Source organism: Ascidia mentula, chromosome 5 (genome assembly GCF_947561715.1).
Source record: "Ascidia mentula chromosome 5, kaAscMent1.1, whole genome shotgun sequence".
NCBI lineage: Eukaryota > Metazoa > Chordata > Ascidiacea > Phlebobranchia > Ascidiidae > Ascidia > Ascidia mentula.
In genome coordinates, this window is record NC_138570.1 from 1,542,644 (window position 1) to 1,564,153 (window position 21,510).

The 21,510-nt window shown below is 37.0% G+C and overlaps 3 protein-coding genes across 4 annotated transcripts; 2 read left to right on the forward strand and 1 right to left on the reverse strand.

The window, feature by feature from the left end:
• The first annotated feature begins 81 nt into the window (after positions 1–81).
• Positions 82–5,354, forward strand: LOC145901617 (putative 4-coumarate--CoA ligase 1). The gene is made up of 12 exons (XM_082989359.1): positions 82–525; positions 735–942; positions 1,043–1,149; positions 1,417–1,483; positions 1,617–1,749; positions 2,074–2,236; positions 2,514–2,682; positions 2,960–3,057; positions 3,635–3,706; positions 4,042–4,197; positions 4,409–4,571; positions 4,764–5,354. The coding sequence occupies exons 1-12, from the start codon at positions 424–426 to the stop codon at positions 4,889–4,891; spliced, it is 1,566 nt and encodes a 521-aa protein (XP_082845485.1). The 5' UTR covers positions 82–423; the 3' UTR covers positions 4,892–5,354.
• LOC145901618 (uncharacterized) lies at positions 5,317–9,634 on the forward strand. Of its 2 annotated transcripts, none has more exons than XM_082989360.1 (13): positions 5,317–5,445; positions 5,765–5,921; positions 6,102–6,309; positions 6,467–6,573; positions 6,718–6,784; positions 6,899–7,031; positions 7,086–7,248; positions 7,331–7,499; positions 7,824–7,921; positions 8,023–8,094; positions 8,159–8,314; positions 8,536–8,698; positions 8,964–9,634. In XM_082989360.1, the coding sequence occupies exons 2-13, from the start codon at positions 5,820–5,822 to the stop codon at positions 9,089–9,091; spliced, it is 1,566 nt and encodes a 521-aa protein (XP_082845486.1). In that variant the 5' UTR covers positions 5,317–5,445; positions 5,765–5,819; the 3' UTR covers positions 9,092–9,634. The 2 variants fall into 2 exon arrangements, with proteins under 2 accessions (XP_082845486.1, XP_082845487.1); XM_082989361.1 differs by having other exon boundaries at positions 5,349–5,445; positions 5,820–5,921.
• Positions 9,635–11,274: 1,640 nt separating this feature from the next.
• LOC145901609 (membrane metallo-endopeptidase-like 1) lies at positions 11,275–21,418 on the reverse strand. Its single transcript, XM_082989350.1, has 15 exons — positions 21,259–21,418; positions 19,454–19,597; positions 18,995–19,156; positions 17,397–17,477; positions 16,930–17,132; positions 15,642–15,800; positions 14,408–14,658; positions 13,976–14,198; positions 13,447–13,733; positions 12,834–12,987; positions 12,227–12,385; positions 12,019–12,084; positions 11,749–11,850; positions 11,485–11,561; positions 11,275–11,400 (listed from the first exon to the last, which is right to left on the reverse strand). The coding sequence occupies exons 1-15, from the start codon at positions 21,416–21,418 to the stop codon at positions 11,301–11,303; spliced, it is 2,328 nt and encodes a 775-aa protein (XP_082845476.1). The 3' UTR covers positions 11,275–11,300.
• Between the last annotated feature and the right edge of the window lie 92 nt (positions 21,419–21,510).

Here is a 21,510-nt window from a genome sequence, read left to right on the forward strand (position 1 = left end):
AAGTCAGCCATGGCATGTTATGCATGAGCGAGGCAGTCAACACACATGAACATGATAACCTTGCTGTGTCAGAAACAAGTTGCTACACTTCCAACACAAAGGTCAACTTTCCTCCAGTTAATGTTTAACATTGTTTTGTGCTGTGGAATGTCACCTTGTGGACATGTAAACAAAATGTTACAGAGAACTTGTTCAGAAAAGGAAATTGGCAGTGTGGTGGACATGAATTATGTCAAGATATAGTTGACAGAATGAGCAGCCCCTGTAGAGTACACACAAGATTTAGCCTCACTTTACTAAGAACAATTCTTTTTATTGAGATAATATAAAAATTTGCAAAAAACAGACTGGTTCAACTAGAATCTTTGCAAAAATTCTACCTCTCAATATACAAAGTGTAAGAAGATCCAACAATCATACACCATGGTATTAGAAAGTCAGTACCCAGAAATTGCTATACCCTCGATTAGTTTCTCAGAATACCATCTAAATGGAATGAGAAAATATGGCAACGGTGTTTGTTTGGTGAGCACTTGCTTAAATTAAACTACTTACAACCTGCACAAGATATGCATCTGACTGGTTTAATGAAACTGCTAATTTCCACACCAAATACATTGTTTCATATTGGAAACTACTGGCACTTTGCATTACAAAGTTTTTGAGTAATTCAATGTGGAACATATAAAGAAATAATGTTATTCACAGAATTTAATTAAAGTCTACTTTTGCAGATTGATTCTTCATCTGGAAGAAATCTGACTTACAAACAAATCCGTGAATATGCTTTTAAGTGTGCAAGTTTTCTAACAAGGAAAGGCATCAAAAAGCAAGAAATAATTGCACTTGCCACTTCAAACTGCATCGAGTACCCATCCATTATACTCGGGGCATCTTTGTGCAATGCAATAACTTCTCCCTGCAATCCCAACTATACCCTGGGTAAATTTTCTGTCACAGGATGAACATCCTTGTTCTCTGCAATACTATTTTGTTGTTGTTTTTGCGAAAAACCAATGCCTATCAACTGTAACAATTGCAGACGAAACTCTCAAATTGTTAAAACAATGTGAACCCAGGTTAATTTTTACTGACAAAGATCAAATGCAAAAAATGAACCAAGTAGCAAACCACATCCCCTCTGTACAGGTAAGATGTATCAAGCAATAAAAATGTCACACAGCAATGTAAAGTGATTTTTTGCCATAATATGGCTGAAAATTTTGCATTATCCAACGAAAACAATAATATTGTTAAAAGAACGGTTTTCATACAAATATAGTGTCAGCAACATTCATCAATATTTCTGACAAATATATTTAACCAAATTGTAATCATTTCTGCATCAGTGTTGCGTGTGATTGAGAATCACTAACTTAATAAACACAAATAAATCAAAATATATTCTTATTTCAGGAGGTAATTGCCATAGATGAGTACGATGGATATTTTCTGAAACTTCTTGACAATGAAGATGGATCATGTGAGTACAACAACATACTTTTATCAAAAATAATCCTCAATTAACAAATGTGGTGTATGTCAGGTTTTAAGTACTTCCTGCCAACACCAGTTACATTAGAATTTTATGACGAATTCCAATTGTTATTCTCCAGGTTTTCCCCGAGATGTTGAAGTTAATATAAAGGAAGATCTTGTCCTTCTACCCTTCTCAAGTGGCACAAGTGGATTGCCGAAATGTATGATGCTGACCCATGCTAACATGGTTTCCATTCATTGCATATTTAGGTAGGCACAGTGGTGATATTTAGTCGATTCCCTTTGAACCCTTTCTTAGAATTAGTGCAGCAATTGTTTACCCTGTATGTATAAGTTTTGTGTTAATTTACCAGAACCCTTTCGAGAAAGTTTTAATGCCACCACTGGGTAGGCATTATCACAGTACTAAATGGAAGAGGCGCTGAACACTAATTACTTTTAATGATATTACATCCAAAAAAACTTGTAATGACATGACCACATTTTAACAAGTAACTCATGCTATCTCACTGATGAAAAAACATAACAATTTTTAGTTCAGGAGTAACTTACATTATTGTCAATATATTAAAGGTCTTTGGGAATAAATGTTCCATGGTCTACTTCATTTAACGCGTTACCCATGTTTCATTGTTACGGCATGTCAGGAGCTTTTACTGCACTGTGGGGTGGTCGCATGGTAATCACCAAACGCTTCAATGTGGAGTCAATGCTAAGAAGTATCGAGAAATACAAGGTAATACCTAACATACCCAAACTCACAGTGTAATCGTGTAATATTACATAATAAGCCATATCAATGTTGGGATACTGAACTACAATTTTCTGGTATTGGGAATATTAAAAAGACTGATATTTTATTTTTTTAAAAACACGAGCTTTAATTCATTCATTCATCTGGTACATAGTGCCAATACCAGAAAAGTGCAGTTCTTTGTAATCACTCATATACCTTGCCTTGATTTGTTACAATTTTAATACAGTATGGGAGTAATTTATGTTTTTTTTTTTAGGTTACTGCAACTAACATTGTCCCTGCAATGGGTCAGGCTCTTTTGGAAAGTGGGCTTATGGAGAAATATGACTTATCGTCCCTGATGGCGATTGTTTCAGCTGCTGCTCCATTACCTTCAGGTGTAAGAGGTGAACTCATCAAAGGAGTAAAAGCACCAATAATGCAAGGTAACAGTTAATCAGCTGTAAGTTGCAAATCATAAAAAAATTATGAAATTGAAAACTGTAATTGGCTTAAGCCTAAACATCATTAAGTTCATAAAAAGTTACCATGAATGAACTATTGCCATTCCATTTTCAACCACACTTAAGTTGATGTTGAAATCCTAAATCTAAAAATTTCAAGTAAAAATGTCAGTTTTATAAAACCAAAAATCTGTCCATGATTTTTACAAGAATACAGACAAGGTTGGGATTGATAAATGCACTCATTCAATACCAACAGGTTGGGGAATGACAGAATGTCTCACCATTACCTTACATATGAGACCTGGAGGTCCACTAGGCAGTGTTGGATTTCTTCTTCCAAATACCAGACTAAAGGTAGCAAAAACAAATACAATATCAAAATCATTCAAAACAATGCTTTTCAAACTTTTTGCTGCAATCTCCTGTAAATAAAAAAATCAGTCCTACGTTTGACGTGTTTCCTGGATTTATGTATTCCGCATGTGCTTGCAGGCATCCTCAGTATTGCAAAAAACACAAACAACGCATTTTAAAAACCAACAAAAATCTGTTAAAGGGTTTTTGTTGACCATAAAGATAACAAGAGATTCCAATGATACAAACTTTCATTTTTGGTGCCATGAAAAACTTAAAGTAAAAAGCTCTTAAATGTCATGCAGAGAGAAAAACAAATATTTTTGACCAACATCTTTTCTGGACATTAATGCATTTGTAGTTCAAAAGAATATTTCAGTGTAATGCAGTAATAATTAATGTTGTTAATGTCGTGATTTAATGGCTTGTTCAACTGAACCCAGATGGAAGAGCTCCGATTTACAACAATTCCAGATTTCCTTACAAAACAAATATGGCTATGTTGTCAACTTTAACCTTTTAAATGCAAGACATTAAACACAATCGTTAGATGTTTATAACATTATTTATTTGATAGGTAGTGGATCCAGTTTCTCGTGAGGAACTTGGTCCAAACCAAGATGGAGAAATGCTGGTAAAAGGTCCCCATGTAAGTTACATTAGTTTAATTATCATGTGAAAAAAATAACATAAAACATATATGTTGGTTCAGCCTTGAGAAAAATAACACAGAACCAATAAATTTGTGTCAATACAAAAATATAGTTATATAAGAAAATAAAAAAAACAAAGTCATTTATCATTATAAGATGCCTGCAAGTAGGTGAAATGTATACATCAGAAAAAAGAATATATTGTATATCATTTACCACAAGACAACTGAATATATCATCTCTGTCCACAATTTTTTTTACGTTTAATCCAAACCGTTCAAAGCTCAAGCAGGCCAGGGGTGTATGCTGAAGAAACAAATTTCTTTTTCAGGTGTGCAAAGGTTACTACAAAAACCCTAAAGCAAATAAACTTGCTTTTGACAATCAAGGATGGTTATGTACTGGAGACATTGGACACTACGATGAACATGGAATTATATTTCTTGTTGACAGATTAAAAGAATTAATTAAATACAAAGGGTTTCAGGTATTGTTGTTTTCAGTTTAAAAGATCACATGGAACACTGCACAAGAAAACATGCAAGCTTTTATAAAGACAGCTGCAAAATATTTTACAGCATGTCTAGAGCTTCTTTTAGGGGTGCCTTGACATTATTGCAGAATATTTGTTTCACAAAGCTGTCAACAAACATGCTAACCAGTAAGTGTACAAAAACGAGAATTTTGTTACACTTCAGGTGGCTCCAGCTGAGTTGGAAGACGTGATATCATCCCACCCAAAAGTGGCTGACGTTGCTGTTATTGGTGTTAAAAATGTGGAAGCGGGAGAAGTTCCAAAAGCTTTTGTTGTCAAAAAAGACCAAAGTTTAACAGCTGAGGAAGTTCTAAAGCATGTTGAAGGTTTGAATTAAAAAACAAAACAAAGTGTATAATTGTTAAAATTTGTTTTAACTTGTAAAATGTATTTCCCAAAATTAAAAAACAACATCATGTTTAGGATCTAATATTTCTCCTTACGACATCTGACTTAAATTCCTCTGTAGGACATAACTTTGTAGTTAACATAATGGGAGAAATAAAAAAAAATTGCAGAGAAAGTGTCAAGATACAAATACCTGAGAGGCGGAGTTGAATTTATTCAAAAGATACCTAGAAATGAAACAGGAAAAATTTTGCACAGAAAGCTCAAAGATATGCAAATGTCCAAGTCTAAGATGTAAAATCTTGCAACAAAATGGCGTCAAGTTAAGTGTTGGATTTCGTAGTTTACGCCAACCCCATGCAATTGCCATTTGCTTTGCTTTTAATTCTTAACTTGCCAGCCAGTCTTTGCCAAATGGTATTCATATTCTTATTTGTGTCAAAGTTCATTTGTGTTTTTTATCTACTTTTGAGTATTCATTGGTTTTAAGATGTAAACATCTATGTTTTCATATTGAAACGATTTAGCATAGACTTTAAAAATTGGCACCATTAAATGTTCAAAAAAACTTTTTTTGTGAAAATTCAAAGAAGTAGCATTTGATACTAAATTTTTTTGTTTTATTGAATAGAGCAACAATAAATTATTAATTCTTTTTATTTTTAAGTATCAATTGGTTTTAAGATGTAAACGTTTTAGTGTTCCTAATTGAACGATTTTGTATGTTTGTTCAAATAGAAAACATGGCACCAATCAAATAATGTTTGGAAAACAGTTTGTTTGTAAAGAGGTTTTGGGCTAAAACAGAAGGCTGGAAAATGTTGATTCGCTAAATAGAGCAACAACAATAAGGTGTATATTATCACATCAGCGGAAGTAACAATATTGTAACATGTAGAAAATTTAGCTGGGACATGGCCTAGTTAAATATTAACAGCATGTTTACTACCCAACGGGCAGCTTGACCCCAATAAAGTTCATGCAGCATGATGCATGCAACTCAACTAATAGTCAGTTATAGAGGTAGCACATTTTATAGACAAATGGTCAGCTTCCTGAATTAGGGTTGTGTATTACATTTTTGCTATATGCAACACTTACCATACAAGTGTGTGTACATTATGTTAGTGCAGTCTAGTTGAAGTTAAGCTGTTTCAGCTTTACATTGCAGTACCACAGATCATTTATATAAATCGCAAAGTGGTTTGCTGGAAATTTTATTAAAGATGATTTTGGAAAGTCAATACCCGACCCTTGACATCCCGAAAGTCAACTTTGCTGATTACCATTTGAATGGGATGAGACAGTATGGAAATGATGTTTGCCTGGTGAGTATTTCCCCATACAACTAAATAAACTGTTAGTCTGCCACTAAATACTATTGCTTGACATCTGACACAAGTTGGTTTTGGAGAATTGTCACTCTTACGATGCATACAAGGACTTCTTGATTCTCTTGTGCATCTTTATTTTAAAGCAACTTTTATAAATGAGTGTGTGATTTTCAGATTGATGCGTCCTCTGAAAGAAATGTAACTTATCAACAAATTCGTGAATACGCATATAAATTTGCAAGTTTTCTTACAAGAAAAAGCATCAAAAGTCAGGAAGTAATTGTGCTTGCAACCTCAAACTGCATTGAATATGCATCTGTTATACTGGGAGCCTCTGTATGCAACGTAATTACGTCTACCTGCAACCCAAACTACACAATTGGTGAGTACACAGTTACATCTATTCCCATGATTAAACCGTCCACGGTAGTAAAACTGGTTTGCAATTTGTACCATGGGATAAAATTCACATAAAAAAATTTTGCTTATGTTTCCAAGGTATGCTGTTCATGCCCAATAATTATTGTCTGTGTTTTCAGATGAAACATTAAAACAGTTCAAGCAGCTCATGCCAAGATTGGTCATCACCAACCAATCTGAAATGAAAAAGATGGCTTTGGTTGCAGAGCAAATTTCATCAATTCAGGTTAATTTTCTTTGTGCTTATTTTTGCAACAAACAGAAATGAAATAAAGACACTGGAAAGTGCCTGCGAAAAACTTGTAGTTCCTCTCTTGAAATACATAATTTGATCTTTTATGTAACCAATATTGTTTATTTTATTACTCAGGAAATAATAGCGATTGACAAGTATGATGGATCTTTCTTAGAGCTTCTTCATAAAGAAGATGGTTCTTGTAAGTTTAGCAAACATTTCACAAACATATGTAGAATGGTTTATCTGAATTAAATTTTGTTAAAAAGTAAAAAAAAAAACATGTCTAATTTATCTGAAATGCACCTTTCTACAGATACGCCAATAGATGTTAAATTTAACATAGAAGAAGACATTGTTTTGCTGCCTTTCTCCAGTGGAACTACTGGCTTACCAAAAGGTGTAATGCTCACCCATCAAAATTTAGTGGCCCTGCATTGTATTGTTAGGTGGGAATAAAAAAAAACATTCTCCAGGCTATTTTAATTATTTTGTGTATGCAGGTGTTTGGGAATAAATGTACCATGGGCGACAACATACTCAGTATTGCCCATGTTTCACTCCTATGAGTTGACAAATCTGTTTAGCATTTTGTGGGGAGGTCGTCGAATTGTAACAAAACGATTCAATCCAGAATCTATGATGCAACATATTGAAAAATACAAGGTTAACAGCAGATCTATTTGAAAAGTTTGAAAAAATTATTAACTTATTCTCTGGTTTTTCTCATACAATTTTTTTTGTTTAGATTTCAGCAGTAGCAATGGTTCCAGCAATGGGGCAAGCCCTGTTACAAAGCGGTTTAATGGACAAATATGACTTGTCTTCCTTGAAAGCAATCAGGAGTGCTGCTGCACCTCTTGTAACACCATTAAGTAATGCTCTCACCATGAAGTTACAAGCTCCACCTCTGCAAGGTAACAAGAAGTTGGATAAATTGATAACTAACCATTAAAATATGGACAAAAGATCAAACTTTCATCATTTCCACAACACAAGGATAGCTAGCAAGCACTAGTGTTTATGATGCATTTTTTAATCAAAGATGATTTTCAGCATGTTGCTGGACTTTTATGCTGCTTAATGGTGATTTCTTTGTGTTTTCTGTGCATATGAGTTGTGTTGCAGTATAACATGCTGTAGACATCATTAGGATAGCCTGAAACTTCTGTAACTTTGTTACTTCTGCCAATCTTTTACTGAACAAAAAGGGCTGATACAATACGTCTTCACACCAACAGGTTGGGGTTTAACTGAATGTGTCGGAATTTGTGCCCATGTGAGGCCAGGTGCTCCAGCTGGCAGTGTGGGGTTTCTTTTGTCAAATACAAGACTTAAGGTGTGTCTACATTACATTATCCCGAAACAATATTTTATTTTGCTAACATTCAGGATTGTATGAAGTTGCATTTAAGGATACAAAAACTGGTGTTTTTTTAGGTTGTAGATCCCAAAACACGGAAAGAACTTGGTCCAAACCAAGCTGGTGAAATGTTGGTAAAAGGCCCTCATGTAAGTTTGGCATCCAATTAAGTTCCACAAACATGTTTATTGGAGTAACTTTGTTATGTTGAAGGTTACTAGGGGATACTACAAAAACAATGAGGCCAATAAACTTGCTTTTGACAGTGAGGGGTGGTTTTCCACAGGAGATCTTGGTTACTACAATGAACATGGAATTGTGTTTATTGTGGATAGACTGAAAGAGTTGATCAAATACAAAGGGTATCAGGTAACTGTTTCCAAAATTATCTTGCTTCCAACTAGAGTTCTGGATTCGTAAGCTCCAAGTTTACTTTTGAAAGGCTTTCTTCTTTGTTTTGTGGCCATGAAGTACTAAAAATTTTGTCTTGTGGTAAATAACAAAAAATGGCATCTTTGAATACAAGAAATAAAATAATTTACACCCAAGACTCTATTGGATGTCATGATTTATAATTTTTTACATGAAAGGTGGCTCCAGCTGAGTTGGAAGATGTAATATCATCTCACCCAAAAGTGGCTGACGTTGCTGTTATTGGTGTTAAGAATGTGGAAGCTGGAGAAGTTCCAAAAGCTTTTGTTGTTAAAAAAGACCAAAGTTTAACAGCCGAGGAAGTTCTGAAGCACGTTGAAGGTTGGAAATAACTGTTCATTTCAATAAAAAAAATCTACTCAGCAAAAAAATAACTTGAAATTAAGAGGCAGATGATTTGCAGCTGGCAAAATTGTCCAAATATACTGAAAAGTTGTTCACGTTCACTTTACTCCATCAAACCACAACGTAACCAAGTTCGAATTAAATACAAAAAACGTAAGGCATCTGCCAAATGCTCTGCTCAGACACACCATGGAAATAGTGTTCAGTTTAACATATTTCAACAATTTTCTTTAATCTGCAGAAAAAGTCTCAAGATACAAGTACTTAAGGGGTGGAGTAGAGTTTATCAACCAGATACCAAAAAATGAGACTGGAAAAATTCTGCGCCGAGAACTTAAAGAAAGAGAATTATCAAAATCCAGGATGTGATTTTTAAATTCTGTGTTACAGTATTTGTGATTTATAAGTTGATTACATGTTTTATAACAACTGCAATTCTTTTGTCCACACAACTGCAATTCTTTTTGTCTACTTCTGTCAAACTATTGCAGTCAAACAAATGATTGAAGGTTGAAATAACAAGCACTGGCAGCAAAACAGTTAACATGAACTGCCCATTTTGTCATTATATTTTGCAGTAACTTTTTGCCAATTTTAAATACATCTGAAAAGACACTTTTTATTGCTTGTTGAAAGCTAAATATTACTTACCTTTATATCAACTTCACATCCAAACCTTTTTCCTCTTAATTCGAATGCTTCATTTTTGTATTCCCATTCATTTTTGTATTCCCAAGTTCTCAAGTTTCACCAAAATTAACATTCTTGTATTTTACCTTTTGACGAAATGTTCCTGGGCATCAGTAAGCAATCAGTAATGCTCTAATGTATGGTAAAAATGCACGGGACTGAACAAATGCTAATGTGAAATTATTTTTGTTTTAATCATTTTGCATGGTTGTTCCCAATAAACTCCCCTGGATAAAACTATTGATTTATTTTTTTTGACATTTTTCTTTAATTTTTTGATTCATGTTAGTTAGGTCACTAGGTGTATGTCTGGCAAAGTAAGCAAGAAACGGTTTTATTGCATGGTTTAGGGCTTTTTTAGACCGCATATCAGTAATCATATTAAAATAGTTTTGCCCGCGGGGAATGCCCGTCTTGTACTCCTGCGTCATAGAGAGTCTCAGTCTCGTCACAAGGCAACCGGTGATGCATTGGGGTCAATTTTCTGGTTGAATGAGCAAGAAGTCACGTGGTGTAGCCAGGGCGATTTTCAACGTGTTTGGTGCAGTTTTAGTGCATTTTTTGCTCTTCTCAGTTAGTCAGATGTTTGGTGCAGGGTGCTGTGAAAAGTTTAGTTGAAAAACCATCAAAATGTTCAAGGGCATGTAGCTCAAAATTGAATCACAGAAGTATACCTTAATTTGTGATTTTATGTTAGGCCCGCCTCTTGGCTACGCAGTAAGGTGAAAACTAGTTGCAAAATAGTTGCTTAAAGCACCCCCTAGGGGTCATTTCGGTCCCCGATCAGTCATTATTTTAGCTAAATGGGCTGCAAAAAATGTAAGATGGTTTTGCGAAAAAATGAATCACAAAAACCTCATCCAATTTGCAATTTAATGTTGGCCCTAACCCTTTTCTACGCAATGGCAAAAAAAATTGTCACAGGAAAGTTGTGTTGGTTGCCCTCAGGGACTGTTTTTGCTATCCTGTAGGACAAAAGATCCTCCTGGAGGCTCCTCAGATCCTTGCTGTGTTTTGGCGGATGCAGCCGCAATCAATTTTTTCTCTCCATGAATAGTACCAATAGATCTTCATGGGTCACTGACCACAGGAATTGTTGTTGGCAAAAAAGAAATCACTCAGTATGGGTAATAAGGGTGGTAGCCTTCAAAACTAGATTTTTGGGCTTTAATACTGATATGCGGCCTTTAGTCAGCTAGTCCGTTGATGCAGCAATGCGGAGATGATAAAGAAAATTACCTAAGACAGAAAATGCAAATTTTGTTTCGACGTTTACAAGTTTCAGTCGCAGAAGGCTAACTTAACTAGTTATATGCCTCCATTTTTCCAAAATTAAAACTCCTAATTTTCTTGCAACGCCCTTGAAATCTTAACAGGGCGCCGTGAGGCACAGTTTCAAAACCTCGGCTTTATATGTAACAATGTACCTATCTATAATACTCGAGATGTCTACTTCACAATTAAATTTCCCGGTTCAGCGGCTGTTTATATTCACGTGACCAGGCTATACATAGATATCAACAAATGCATGAAACTCGTTTTGTCCATAAAATTTTTTTCGGATATCAGACGGTATCCTTGTGTTTGTTGTATTTATTGTACAGATGCATATGGAGGCAGACGACATTTTATTCAAAGTTTGTCATTCAAAACCTCGTCTTCACACAAACGCAATAAAAACGATTAGTTACAATAGATGCAAGATCAGTAAAGATTTAACGTGAACTTATCAAAAACAATCACAGAAATAGACGAAATAACGCAGTGTTCATCACTGAACACTAAATTAAGCAACTCTAATTGAGTCGCGCATCAGTAAAAAGAAATCGCGCTTTCAAACAAAACAAGCTGAAATGTACAATGTAGACCTAGGGTGTGTAAACTCACATCACCAAACTCTACACGTATCAGTGGGTGCCATGAAGTCTCCAGTCTTACATTCAAATGCATTTGCGAACTCCTCAAAGTTTTGTGAAGGAACAACCACCCTGTTTTAAAACATACATGTAAAGTCTTATGGCGAAATTCCTAATTGAATCGTGCAGACTGGTTCAAAAAACTTCCAATCTTACCTGAATTCCCCTGGACTATGAGGATCGGTTTGCAGCAATTGCTTGGCATATGCCTCGGTATATTTACTGCACCAAACCTAGTAAATATTAGGTTGTCAAAGCCCGTACGTTTAGGAATAAACAACGAATATCAATACAACACAAGCAGTACAATAAAAGTTTTTTCAAAGAAATTTTGTAAGTCATACATGAATCTTATAGCACACAAATATATTCCAATAACATAAATTATTTCTTGTTATACGACAAAGACGTGGAAAATACCTGCGCGTATCCGATGAAAAGCAACTGATCTTGAGTGAACTCACTCAAACCAGGAAGTCTAAGGTCACCTTTGGGATTGTTCGCCTGCCATTTTTTGTACGCCTGCAAACCAAAAACATTTTGAAGGTAAACTCTACAGACAAGGACTAAACAAAAGAAAATATATTTGATCGATTTAATATCCCACCCATTACAACTAGATAAATTGAAGCAAGCATTAAAATTGACAGAGTTTCACGTTGTTGTGTTAATATTACGTCAGATTATTACCAGGTAGGTTTCTCTCAGTCCTCCGTTGTCGGCTATGTTTTCACCAAGAGTCAGATTCCCGTCAATCTACAGAAAAAAGAAACATTTTTGACAAAATTACATTATGTTGGCAGCAACAGCAGCCCAATATCTAATTGTTTGTTTAGATAACATTAAGAAGATCCAAACCTTCTCTACTACAAGGGTTGTTTACTAATTATTTACTTACGTGATCACCGCCAGCTTCATCCCAACATATTTTAGTGTATTGATCAGACATGCACCGCGCTTTCGTGTCAAAATTCGCTTTTGAAGAGGGGGTCCACCAGTTGTTTAAGTTACCATATCCATCGAACTGAGAGCCAGAATCGTCAAATCCGTGCGTTATCTGAAACCAGTAATATCCTGTATGTAAGCATGCTTCCTTTGGTCACACAGTCACGATGAAACGGTTTCTAAATTTTTTATTCTTGGAATTCTCAATGTTTTTTTCATAATACAAAGAAGCCGCAATTACCGTTGGCAGCAAAGTCACAAGTTTGATTGATTAAGTGCATTATAAACACATGTAGCTTGGATATCCGAAATAACACGGCAAACAACTTTTTTCGACGTTTAAATATACAGATTAAAAAATACTTTTTATGTCAGTTCTGTAAACTTAGCCAGCTGAGACTCAGTTTGTTACGATTACAGATGATGACAACAGAAGTGTTCGAAACGTTTGCTTAAAATGATTAGCGTATATGAGACTTTTGTATTCCGTGTAATTAACTCCAAGTTTTCGCACGTAAATACTTTTTTGACGAGAACAAATCATCAACACTTAAACCCACCTCGTGGCCAATCACCATTCCGATTCCCCCGTAGTTCATCGAGTTAGGTTGTCCTGCGTCATAGAAGGGAGGTTGAAGAATCCCAGCAGGAAACACTATCTGGTTTCGCGACGGAGAATAAAACGCGTTCACAATCGCTGGGGCGGTTATCCACCTGTGTGACGTCACGAAATGGTTGGCTCATTTTGTGTTGATTTAGCCTATTTTACTGTTTTATTAAAGTTAACATCTGTATCTTTTTTTTCTAACATCTTGACGTTAGAAAATGACAATATATTATATTTTCAGGATAACATCGGCACGTTTCTACTTTATTACTTAAACAATATATTTTTCAGGATGTATATTCGGAGGAAATGTACAGTTGGCGAAACACCTACAAGGTCGCCTGCACTGGACATCAGTTACTTGGCTGCAATGTTATATACCCTCGAGTTCGTGACTTTTGCCTCTATAAATTATCTTGCGGAGGTGTGCGTTTTTTAATTTTACCAAAACGCTTGCTCACATGCCCTGGTCAACAAGCAAGTGTTCGAAAAGAAATGTTTTGGTAAACTTCCATTAACTTCTTGTATCATTGACCAAACAGTTTTATTTGAAACGAAGTACTTACTCGTCGAAGTCCACGGGCTTATCGATGCGACCCAAACTTTCAATTTCGCCGATCTCGATTAACCCTTGCACAGTGACCAGATATTCCTTATCTATAACGACAGAGTTGTTGTATTCATCATCAAGCCTGGTATCACTTTCATCAACGATGTAGTCGGGGTAAGCAATAAAGGGGCGAATCAGATCAGCTTTGGTCTCTGCTGCCATCTTAGTTTGGGCGTCCATCCACGCGTTGCCAGGCAACAACTCCTTAAAAACGGTCCGGATGTCTTCCACCATCTGTACAGTCTAAGGAATGGAGTAGAAGTTCGTGATCATATATCCTTTTTAACACAATGATATTTAAAAAACAAGTCTTCGTTGTTGAAGTTCAATCCTCGACAATTGCATTTATGCCTTTCCATAGCATTTTACGCACAAAGAGTTGCAATCAATTGAATTGTAATTCCAAAACATTTTTCCAATTATTATCTGGGAAAATTTTTCACGCTTGACTGCACACACAAAGTTATTGTTACCAAAATTTTTACCACGTTCTTGTTTTCTTCCGGAAAAGAATCCTGCACGAAAAGAGATCCAACGGGCATTGGGAAATAACTGTTAGCGGTGTCGGAACAGGTTTTCCACCTCGCCTCTTCTGATGAGGTCCCAGAAACCGCTTCCCGGTAGGGGGCGTAAGTGGCACGCAGATCGGCACTCATGTAACTGATCCGGTCCTTCAGAATCCGCCAAACAAGGTAGTTTTGCACCAGTCTGTTACGATTAATTTGAAAGTTGTGGTAAGGCGACAATGGTTTCAGATTCCATGTGATAAATTTAGAAATGATAATTTTTTTTATGAGTGATAATTAGAGAAAAGGAAAAGCGCTTAGATCAACGGCTTTATATCAAAAATACTGTGAAACATCAACTATACATTATCCCTAATCTTATCTTACGCTTTCCGGGAGGGTTTTACTTACTCATTACTGCCGTTGATAATTTGAGTAATATTTTTGAGGTACTCCGGGGCGTAAGTAACAACGTTCGAAGAACCAGTAAGTGATTTTCCCGCTACTCCGAGCATTGTGTTAAAATACATCGACCATTCAATGGTGTTGGTGACATTCGTGGACATTTCGTCGACGGTAAACTTGTTGTAAAGAGCAAAGGAGTCACGACGTTCGCTAGAGGGCGCCATTGTCGTAGCGATATCCGTTTCAAACGCGACGATCTGTTAAAATGCAAACAACATTTTAGGTCACTGCGGCGCATTTAACTTGTCATTTTTGATACAAAGCTGTTTATTTTCAATGTATGCACATTTTCACTTGACACCATGTTTTCTATAGAGTGTGCATAAATTTATTTTAAAATTTTACATAGTTTTGTATGTTTTACGATGCAAAATCTCACGTACACGTAGTTAAACATGCTGTGACTGCCAAAACCATTTATTGATTTTCTAAATCCAGCAACGCACTGCGTTATTAACATGGGTATTTCAGAACATTTTGGGACCAATATATAGTTGACAGTAACCTGGTAAGCTCATGAGTTAGTTGAAACACCGTAAAAAACAGTTTTCTTGTGCGTTAGGGGTATTAGTTACAACCACCTTATCTATTAAGCGCGGTATCTCAGCTGCAGGAACGTGGCAGTCAATCAATTATAATTGATATACACTCACGTACGACATGGTGTTGCGTTGTAATAAAAATATGGTTGGTCCCTTGGGAAAGAGGGCTTACGGTTTTATTTGCCCATAGGAAGCAATGCGTTACAATCCAAGGAAGATGATGATCCCGGCGGGAAAAGTTAATCTTTTAATGTCACGCTACTGGGCGGTGGTTTCGTATTTAATTTTCCACGTGTTTTGACGAGAAACGCTGGACAATACACTCATCAGTATTTTGGGCTGGATTATTGCTATATAGGTCGTGTGCTGTAAGATTTTATCGTTGCAATCTATCTGTAACAAAGTTGTTGGGGATTTTGTGTCTGAGCCTGATTTCGCCTCTCCAATAAATAGCAAAAGAGATCGGCACAAAAATCACGACAGCAAATGTTATTACTGATTCTAAAATTTAAATCTTGTCAGCTCCTAAACATGATTTTTTTTGAAGAACAGTACTTTGAAGTTACAATGCCTGGAAGCAAGAACAGCACAAAATTACATGGGATGTTTGATCGTTCGTTCGTGCAAGCAAATTTTACCTCGTCGGCCGCCGTTTCAATGTCAGCGGAAAGGCTGCTGTTCTGAGCTACAGCCATCATGAAATCAACTATAAACTGGCGGTAAGCGATTTTGGCTTGTTGGTTGCCAGCCTGTATGTAGTAATCCCGACTCGGCATCCCAAGGGAAGGTTGGTCAATCTGCAAACAACAAAACCACATGTTAAAATTCTGGTTTAACTGTGGTGTGCACGCCATGTTCTTTGATAAAAACGACCACTTCCATTTGAATCGATTTTTTTGTGTTCTTTTACAAAAAAAAAACATGTTTCGCTTTTGAAAATGCACCCGGATGGTATCAATAAGATAATAGTCTCTGCCCAACAGATAATGGTCACTGTCCAACAACCCAACAGAGCGATAATTCTTCAAAAGACATGCAAATTCGGGTGGTGTTTTTTACATTATTAAAATATCCTTGGCGTTTATTTTCTGCAATATTGAAATACCGATGTTTTCGGCCAGGTCGTCCGCTGTGTTGGGTTTTTGTTGATTAGATTATGTATGGGGTGGGTAGTTAAAATTATTAGCCTATTTTTAGTATTTGTCACGTTGGAATGTATAATCAATATGTTTGATGGCTTATTAGTCTTATCGGAAAATGTCGTATCAGTCAATGCTTATCAGCTTGGCGGTGCGAGGCATTATTACACGGTATTGTCAAAACAACCGTTAGGAAAAGCAAATAGTTGTAACTCGCTTCTTAAATTATGGGACTTTATTATGTCTCCTATTGTGAGTTCACGCAAGGCTCTGTTTTGAAACAGACGGGTTGCATTATTGCGGCATAAGCAAAACCGATTGTGCAACAAAGATGCTTTGTTTGTGAACAAACACAAGGTAATAGACCTTTGCTCTTTACCTAGTGCCGAGTACTTGCATAAGTGTTTGTGCAACTTATTTTTTGCCTTAATGTCAAACAAGGCATGCTGTGGGCCAAAAGGTGTCTTTATGTTGTGCAACAGGGTCCCTTAATTTTGATCAAAAGAAACTGCTATATGCTGGGGTATTCAATAGATACAAGCTAAGATGAAAAGCGAAAAATGCATTTGCTCGTGGTTGTTGTTTTTGTTTTTACAAATAGAAACAACCATAAACAAAAATTTTTCGCTTGTCTGTTTTCTCGTTAAGGCCCACGTCCAAACGTACGTAACACCTTGTTAACTTATGAGACCAGAGTTTTTTAAACAACAGACAAAAGAGGGCAAACGTAAAAATTGCAAAAAACGGATCATGTTAAATTTGGTTCATTTTATTCTATCTCTGTTACCTGTAAAATGTTAACTGTTGAGTTCATGTCGTCAGCGCTGACCCAAGAACTTATGATGCCATAGGTGGAAAACTTGGAACGGAAAGTTCCCAAAACCTCTTCAAACTTCCATCCTGATTTCAGAGCATCTCCCAATACAGGCCAACCTCCTGCTTCAGCAATCAACGTGCGAACCGGGGCGGCCCCAAGTTTGTCGATTTCGACTGGAATTTTTAGACGTGGGTTTGTTACTTTTGCTATTATGTATTACTACTACGTGCTGCTAGGCATGGAAATAGTGGAAAAGCTGAAAAATGTCGATTGTGTATTTTATAATTGCTTTTAAAATATGTGATTTATTTACACCTGATAAAGCGAGGGGAACTCGCGAAAGCTAGTGTACTTTTTGTGATACAAAAGTCAGTCTTTTACAAAAGAGTGCCTAATCAAGAGAATTTAGTTCGTTAACAGTTGTCACGATTTTGTACCTGTATCAAGGCAGAGAGCGTAGAAATCTTTCGCTTTTTTAATCGATACCCTGTCTCCACCACTTGGTTCTTCAAGGACGCCTGCACACAGAAACCAACATGTTCATTAGACGCAAATCACTGTCCAAAAATGCCTGAAGGGAGGGGAGAAGACTGCATCGGTATGATTTAAAACAAAAAGAAATCTTAATATCGCCTAACTACAATGGAAACGTCAGTCTCGCCAATAAATGTTCCCACTTCTGAATATGCGACAGACAAAAACCAACGAGTCAACGCAGTGTTTGCAAATAAAACGAATAACGCCGTGCAAATAATAAGAGCCACATACATAGGAGTTGATATAATGAAAACTTGCAATACTATAAATTATCTAGACTTGAAACCATTAACGTTCTTTTGTAAACCTCACTGAATAGTGGATTAATGTTAAACTAGAAAGTGCATAGAAAGTGTATGTGAAAGTGTTTTCCACCTAAAGATATTTTTATTACCGTTTCGTCGTTAAAAATAAAAAATCTGCAAGAAATTAATTTACGACTGATCAAAGGTCCAATGCAACAGATGTGTTTGCGCAGAAAGATTTACGGTGAGTTATTAATTAAAAGTCCACAAACCGCCTCATTGGGCGATAATTTAGTGTTATGGTTTTGCAAACAATGCCGCAGGACCTCAGCGTTGAGACAAACAACGTAATTTACGATAGCGTTGTTTTTCCATAGCTCGGGCCAACGACAAGCAGAAGAGTTTTTGTTAAAATTCGTTGGTTGGCCTGTGATTAATTGGCAATTTTTTTAAGCAGGTAAGTCTTTGTAGAGTGCGGCCGGTGACCCCGTAATTGGCGCTAACCGATCACAAATATTGACTTTGCGTGTTTGTTCCTGTGCGGATGCCGTTCCATGCAGAGGCTGTTACACACAATAGAAATCAAACAAAGATCAGGATAAAGTTGGAGATAAGGAGTTTGCATTACGGCTCATGACGAAGGGCCTAAAACTGCAAAAAAATGGACTCCTTAAAGGGGAACCTACAGCCAAGTTTCTCGGAAATAATATACGGCTTGGGGTTTATCTAATTACTTATGTTAATATATCTGTATCACTATACATATGTCTGTAACACAATCACAAAATGTTCGTTTGAATATTTAATTTCAAACCTTTGATCTTTGTGCCTTCAGGTAAGTCATGCTTTGAACCAGGATTTACGAAAGGAAACCACAGCAATCGGTTTGTTTGCGTTGCAATTGTGTTGGTGTTGCGTCATACACAATAACCTTTGTTACGCAAGAACAAACAAAATCCGCTTGCAATTCCGTTGCTTGCCGTTAACTCCCAATAGACAAATATTCTAAATTATTGAGTTCCAATGTTCCTTCGCATGCTTAAATCTCCCACTGTGACGTTTGAAACACGCTTATGGCGTGTGTTTTAGGAATAATTAGGGTTTGGAAAAACGTCACAAACTCCGTTTGTTCTATTAGAAGATGAACAAACGCACAAATGGAAAAATGATAATAGAGAAATAACAAGACCGACTTGTCCAGAGAAACGATATACTCAAGAAAATTGTTTGTACCCAATTGACGTCATGCTTACGTTTTAAGGTAGCAGATACGTCATCACGGAGGCCGTTGAACGTTGATACTGATGACTGATCAGCAGCAATTATTTGATCTTGGATCCAGTTCCCGCACGCGTATTGGAAGAAATCCTGGCATGGATCCACGGTCTTGTTCATCGCGGTTAAGATTCGAGAAGCTGCACATTGTTACGTCACAATTAAAACTACAAAGTACAGAAATTGTAGCAAACAAACAAATGCGATGAAAATGTTTTAACTTCACGGAATCAAAACCGGACTTCTTTCACGTGACACAAGTGAAACTTCAATATCAAATATTACTATAACAACTTTGTGTCAACACTTCTATTTTTAAAAAACATGTTTCGCTTTATTAAACATCGTCAGTTTTTATTCAAATAGAAACAAATGCAACAAACAAGTCACTGATCATATTTTACTCTACAAATGTTGTTTGATTATAACGGAGGTACCTGCGGAAATGCATCCGGTCGATTCGCAAATTTCATCCTGTGTGTCAGATGCTGGTCCTGTCGTGGAATCCACTGGTTTGGCGGTGGTCGTTGCTTTGGCAGGTGTGGTGGTTGTTTCTTTAGCTGGTAGGCTGGTCGTTACAACTGCAAGTGAATGTCCATTTTCAAAAACAAAAAAATGTTTTTTTAAAAGTGCCCCGCCCCCATATGTGTGCATGCTACAAACTTACATTCATCGAGTTACAAGTTTTAAATTCGTCGAAGTCGGATGGATGATATGGGTGATATTTGCAACCCCATTGCACTTTGAAGATGACAGGATAATCACTTACCCCGAAACGATTTGGCAACATATAACGGTACGCAGTATGGTTAATCCCGTTGGCATCGATGGCCAGGCTAATATTAAAACACTCCGGGCGGTCATTGGCCCAACAGGGTTTTTGATAATGCCGCTACGAATGCAATCAACTCTGCCACGGAAAAGTAGATTGCAAAAGAATATACGCGCTGTTATGTGGCAAAGGCTGGACCACATTTTGCCGTAGATGCATGTCTTTCAAGAAAGAATCTTTCAACGTCTTGTAGTTGGAAAAAGGAGTTTTTGCAGAGCGAAGCGTGGCGGGATCTGGTTTTCATCGCAACAATTCGTCGAACAAGCCGACAGTTGAGCCGAGCTCTGTCCAAACAACCTTGTATTTATGTTGCTCGCAAAGCTTGTTGTCAGCCTGGCGATTGTCTCCTTTGGAAACAAACCTTGCATGTAGGCATGCGGGAAGACCACGTAAAACCTTACTGGACGGACGAAACCACAACATTTCTGGGCAACCTTGCTATGTTTCTATATCCGGAAGCTGGTGGTGGCGTTGTTCGTTAAGATGGGATACAAACATAATGAAAGGATGCAAACACAATGAAAGGGGACGTGCTCTTCTTGGGAATATTTGCACACATTTCTTCGTCAAAGGCAAAACCATTGTTATTTTGTCGCACGTTTTTTACATACAAGGACTTCAACCAGGGTAATACCTCTTGAATGTCAAAACAACTTCACGTAACGCGACTTTACGGACAGAACATTCAACCCAGCAGCTTTGACAAACACATTTACAACTTTTAAAGAGCGTTTACAGCCACGATTCCGAGTCGGTGAGTTTGTCGCTTTAACGATGCGATAACGTAGCTTTGCATAACATGAGGTAAAGACGGACCGTAATTTTACGGACAGAACATACAACCTATAGCAGCTTGACAAACATATTTTACAACTTTTCTTTTCCTCGCTTCAACGGTGTGATTACCTTTGCAACAGGAGTTGAAAACGGTGTTAACTTTCGAAATGCGAACGGAAGGATAAATAACGTACTCTATTCGATGCCCATATTCCTGCTCGGGTTCATTAGAGAACACCCCCAAGTAAACTAATCGATAAACGGACGTTCGATTGTGGCGGGGGACGATTGAAACATCGCCATTTCGCGTCGGCGTTTATGAAATGATTATGGAATGGAAGATACGACATCGCCATATGTCAGAAACAGATCGAGCTAAAATATCGACCTTTTTATGACGTAAATTTTTTAGCAAATTTTGTGGTACTTCCATATACGGTGAAAATGTTTTTGAAGTTGAAAACATTTAATGTTAATTTCCTAAAAGGCGCTTAAGCAGCTAAAAAATCCATATCACCGAAAGCATCGGCATGCGGGGTGAACGAAGCTGCAACCATTGTTGAGTAAAACAAACAAGTCATTGAAGAAAGTCAACAACACAATAAAACAGCGAACATACAACCTTGTGCTCACCTTCGGATTTGCTTCCACCCACATTAACTCCGTACAAAACCGCAAGTACGATGGTAGCAATGGTCATCAGAACAGCCACACCCGCCAGCACCTTGTATATGGTCGGCACCTTTGCTTTCTGGTATCCAGTTTCCATTGTGAGTTGATCTGTGCTCTTCATGCCTGGATCCACTTAATTCTCCCCAATTCAATCTCTCAAGCTCACATCGACACAATGCGTGCACTCTCGGTAGGCGTGGTGCATTTATTGCC

Bases quoted from the DNA above. Each gene is read 5' to 3' on its own strand.
- LOC145901618 (XM_082989360.1), top strand. From the start codon at position 5,820: ATGATTTTGGAAAGTCAATACCCGACCCTTGACATCCCGAAAGTCAAC. The intron at 6,574-6,717 runs GTTAATTTTCTT...TTTATTACTCAG, and splicing joins AGCAAATTTCATCAATTCAG to GAAATAATAGCGATTGACAA. The intron at 8,095-8,158 runs GTAAGTTTGGCA...GTTATGTTGAAG, and splicing joins TGTTGGTAAAAGGCCCTCAT to GTTACTAGGGGATACTACAA.
- LOC145901617 (XM_082989359.1), top strand. From the start codon at position 424: ATGGTATTAGAAAGTCAGTACCCAGAAATTGCTATACCCTCGATTAGT. The intron at 2,683-2,959 runs GTAACAGTTAAT...CAATACCAACAG, and splicing joins AAAAGCACCAATAATGCAAG to GTTGGGGAATGACAGAATGT. The intron at 4,198-4,408 runs GTATTGTTGTTT...GTTACACTTCAG, and splicing joins TTAAATACAAAGGGTTTCAG to GTGGCTCCAGCTGAGTTGGA.
- LOC145901609 (XM_082989350.1), bottom strand. From the start codon at position 21,418: ATGAAGAGCACAGATCAACTCACAATGGAAACTGGATACCAGAAAGCA. The intron at 14,659-15,641 runs GTAAAATTTGCT...GCATTTTAACAG, and splicing joins TTGAAACGGCGGCCGACGAG to ATCGTCGCGTTTGAAACGGA. The intron at 12,386-12,833 runs GTGGGTTTAAGT...TACTGGTTTCAG, and splicing joins GAATGGTGATTGGCCACGAG to ATAACGCACGGATTTGACGA.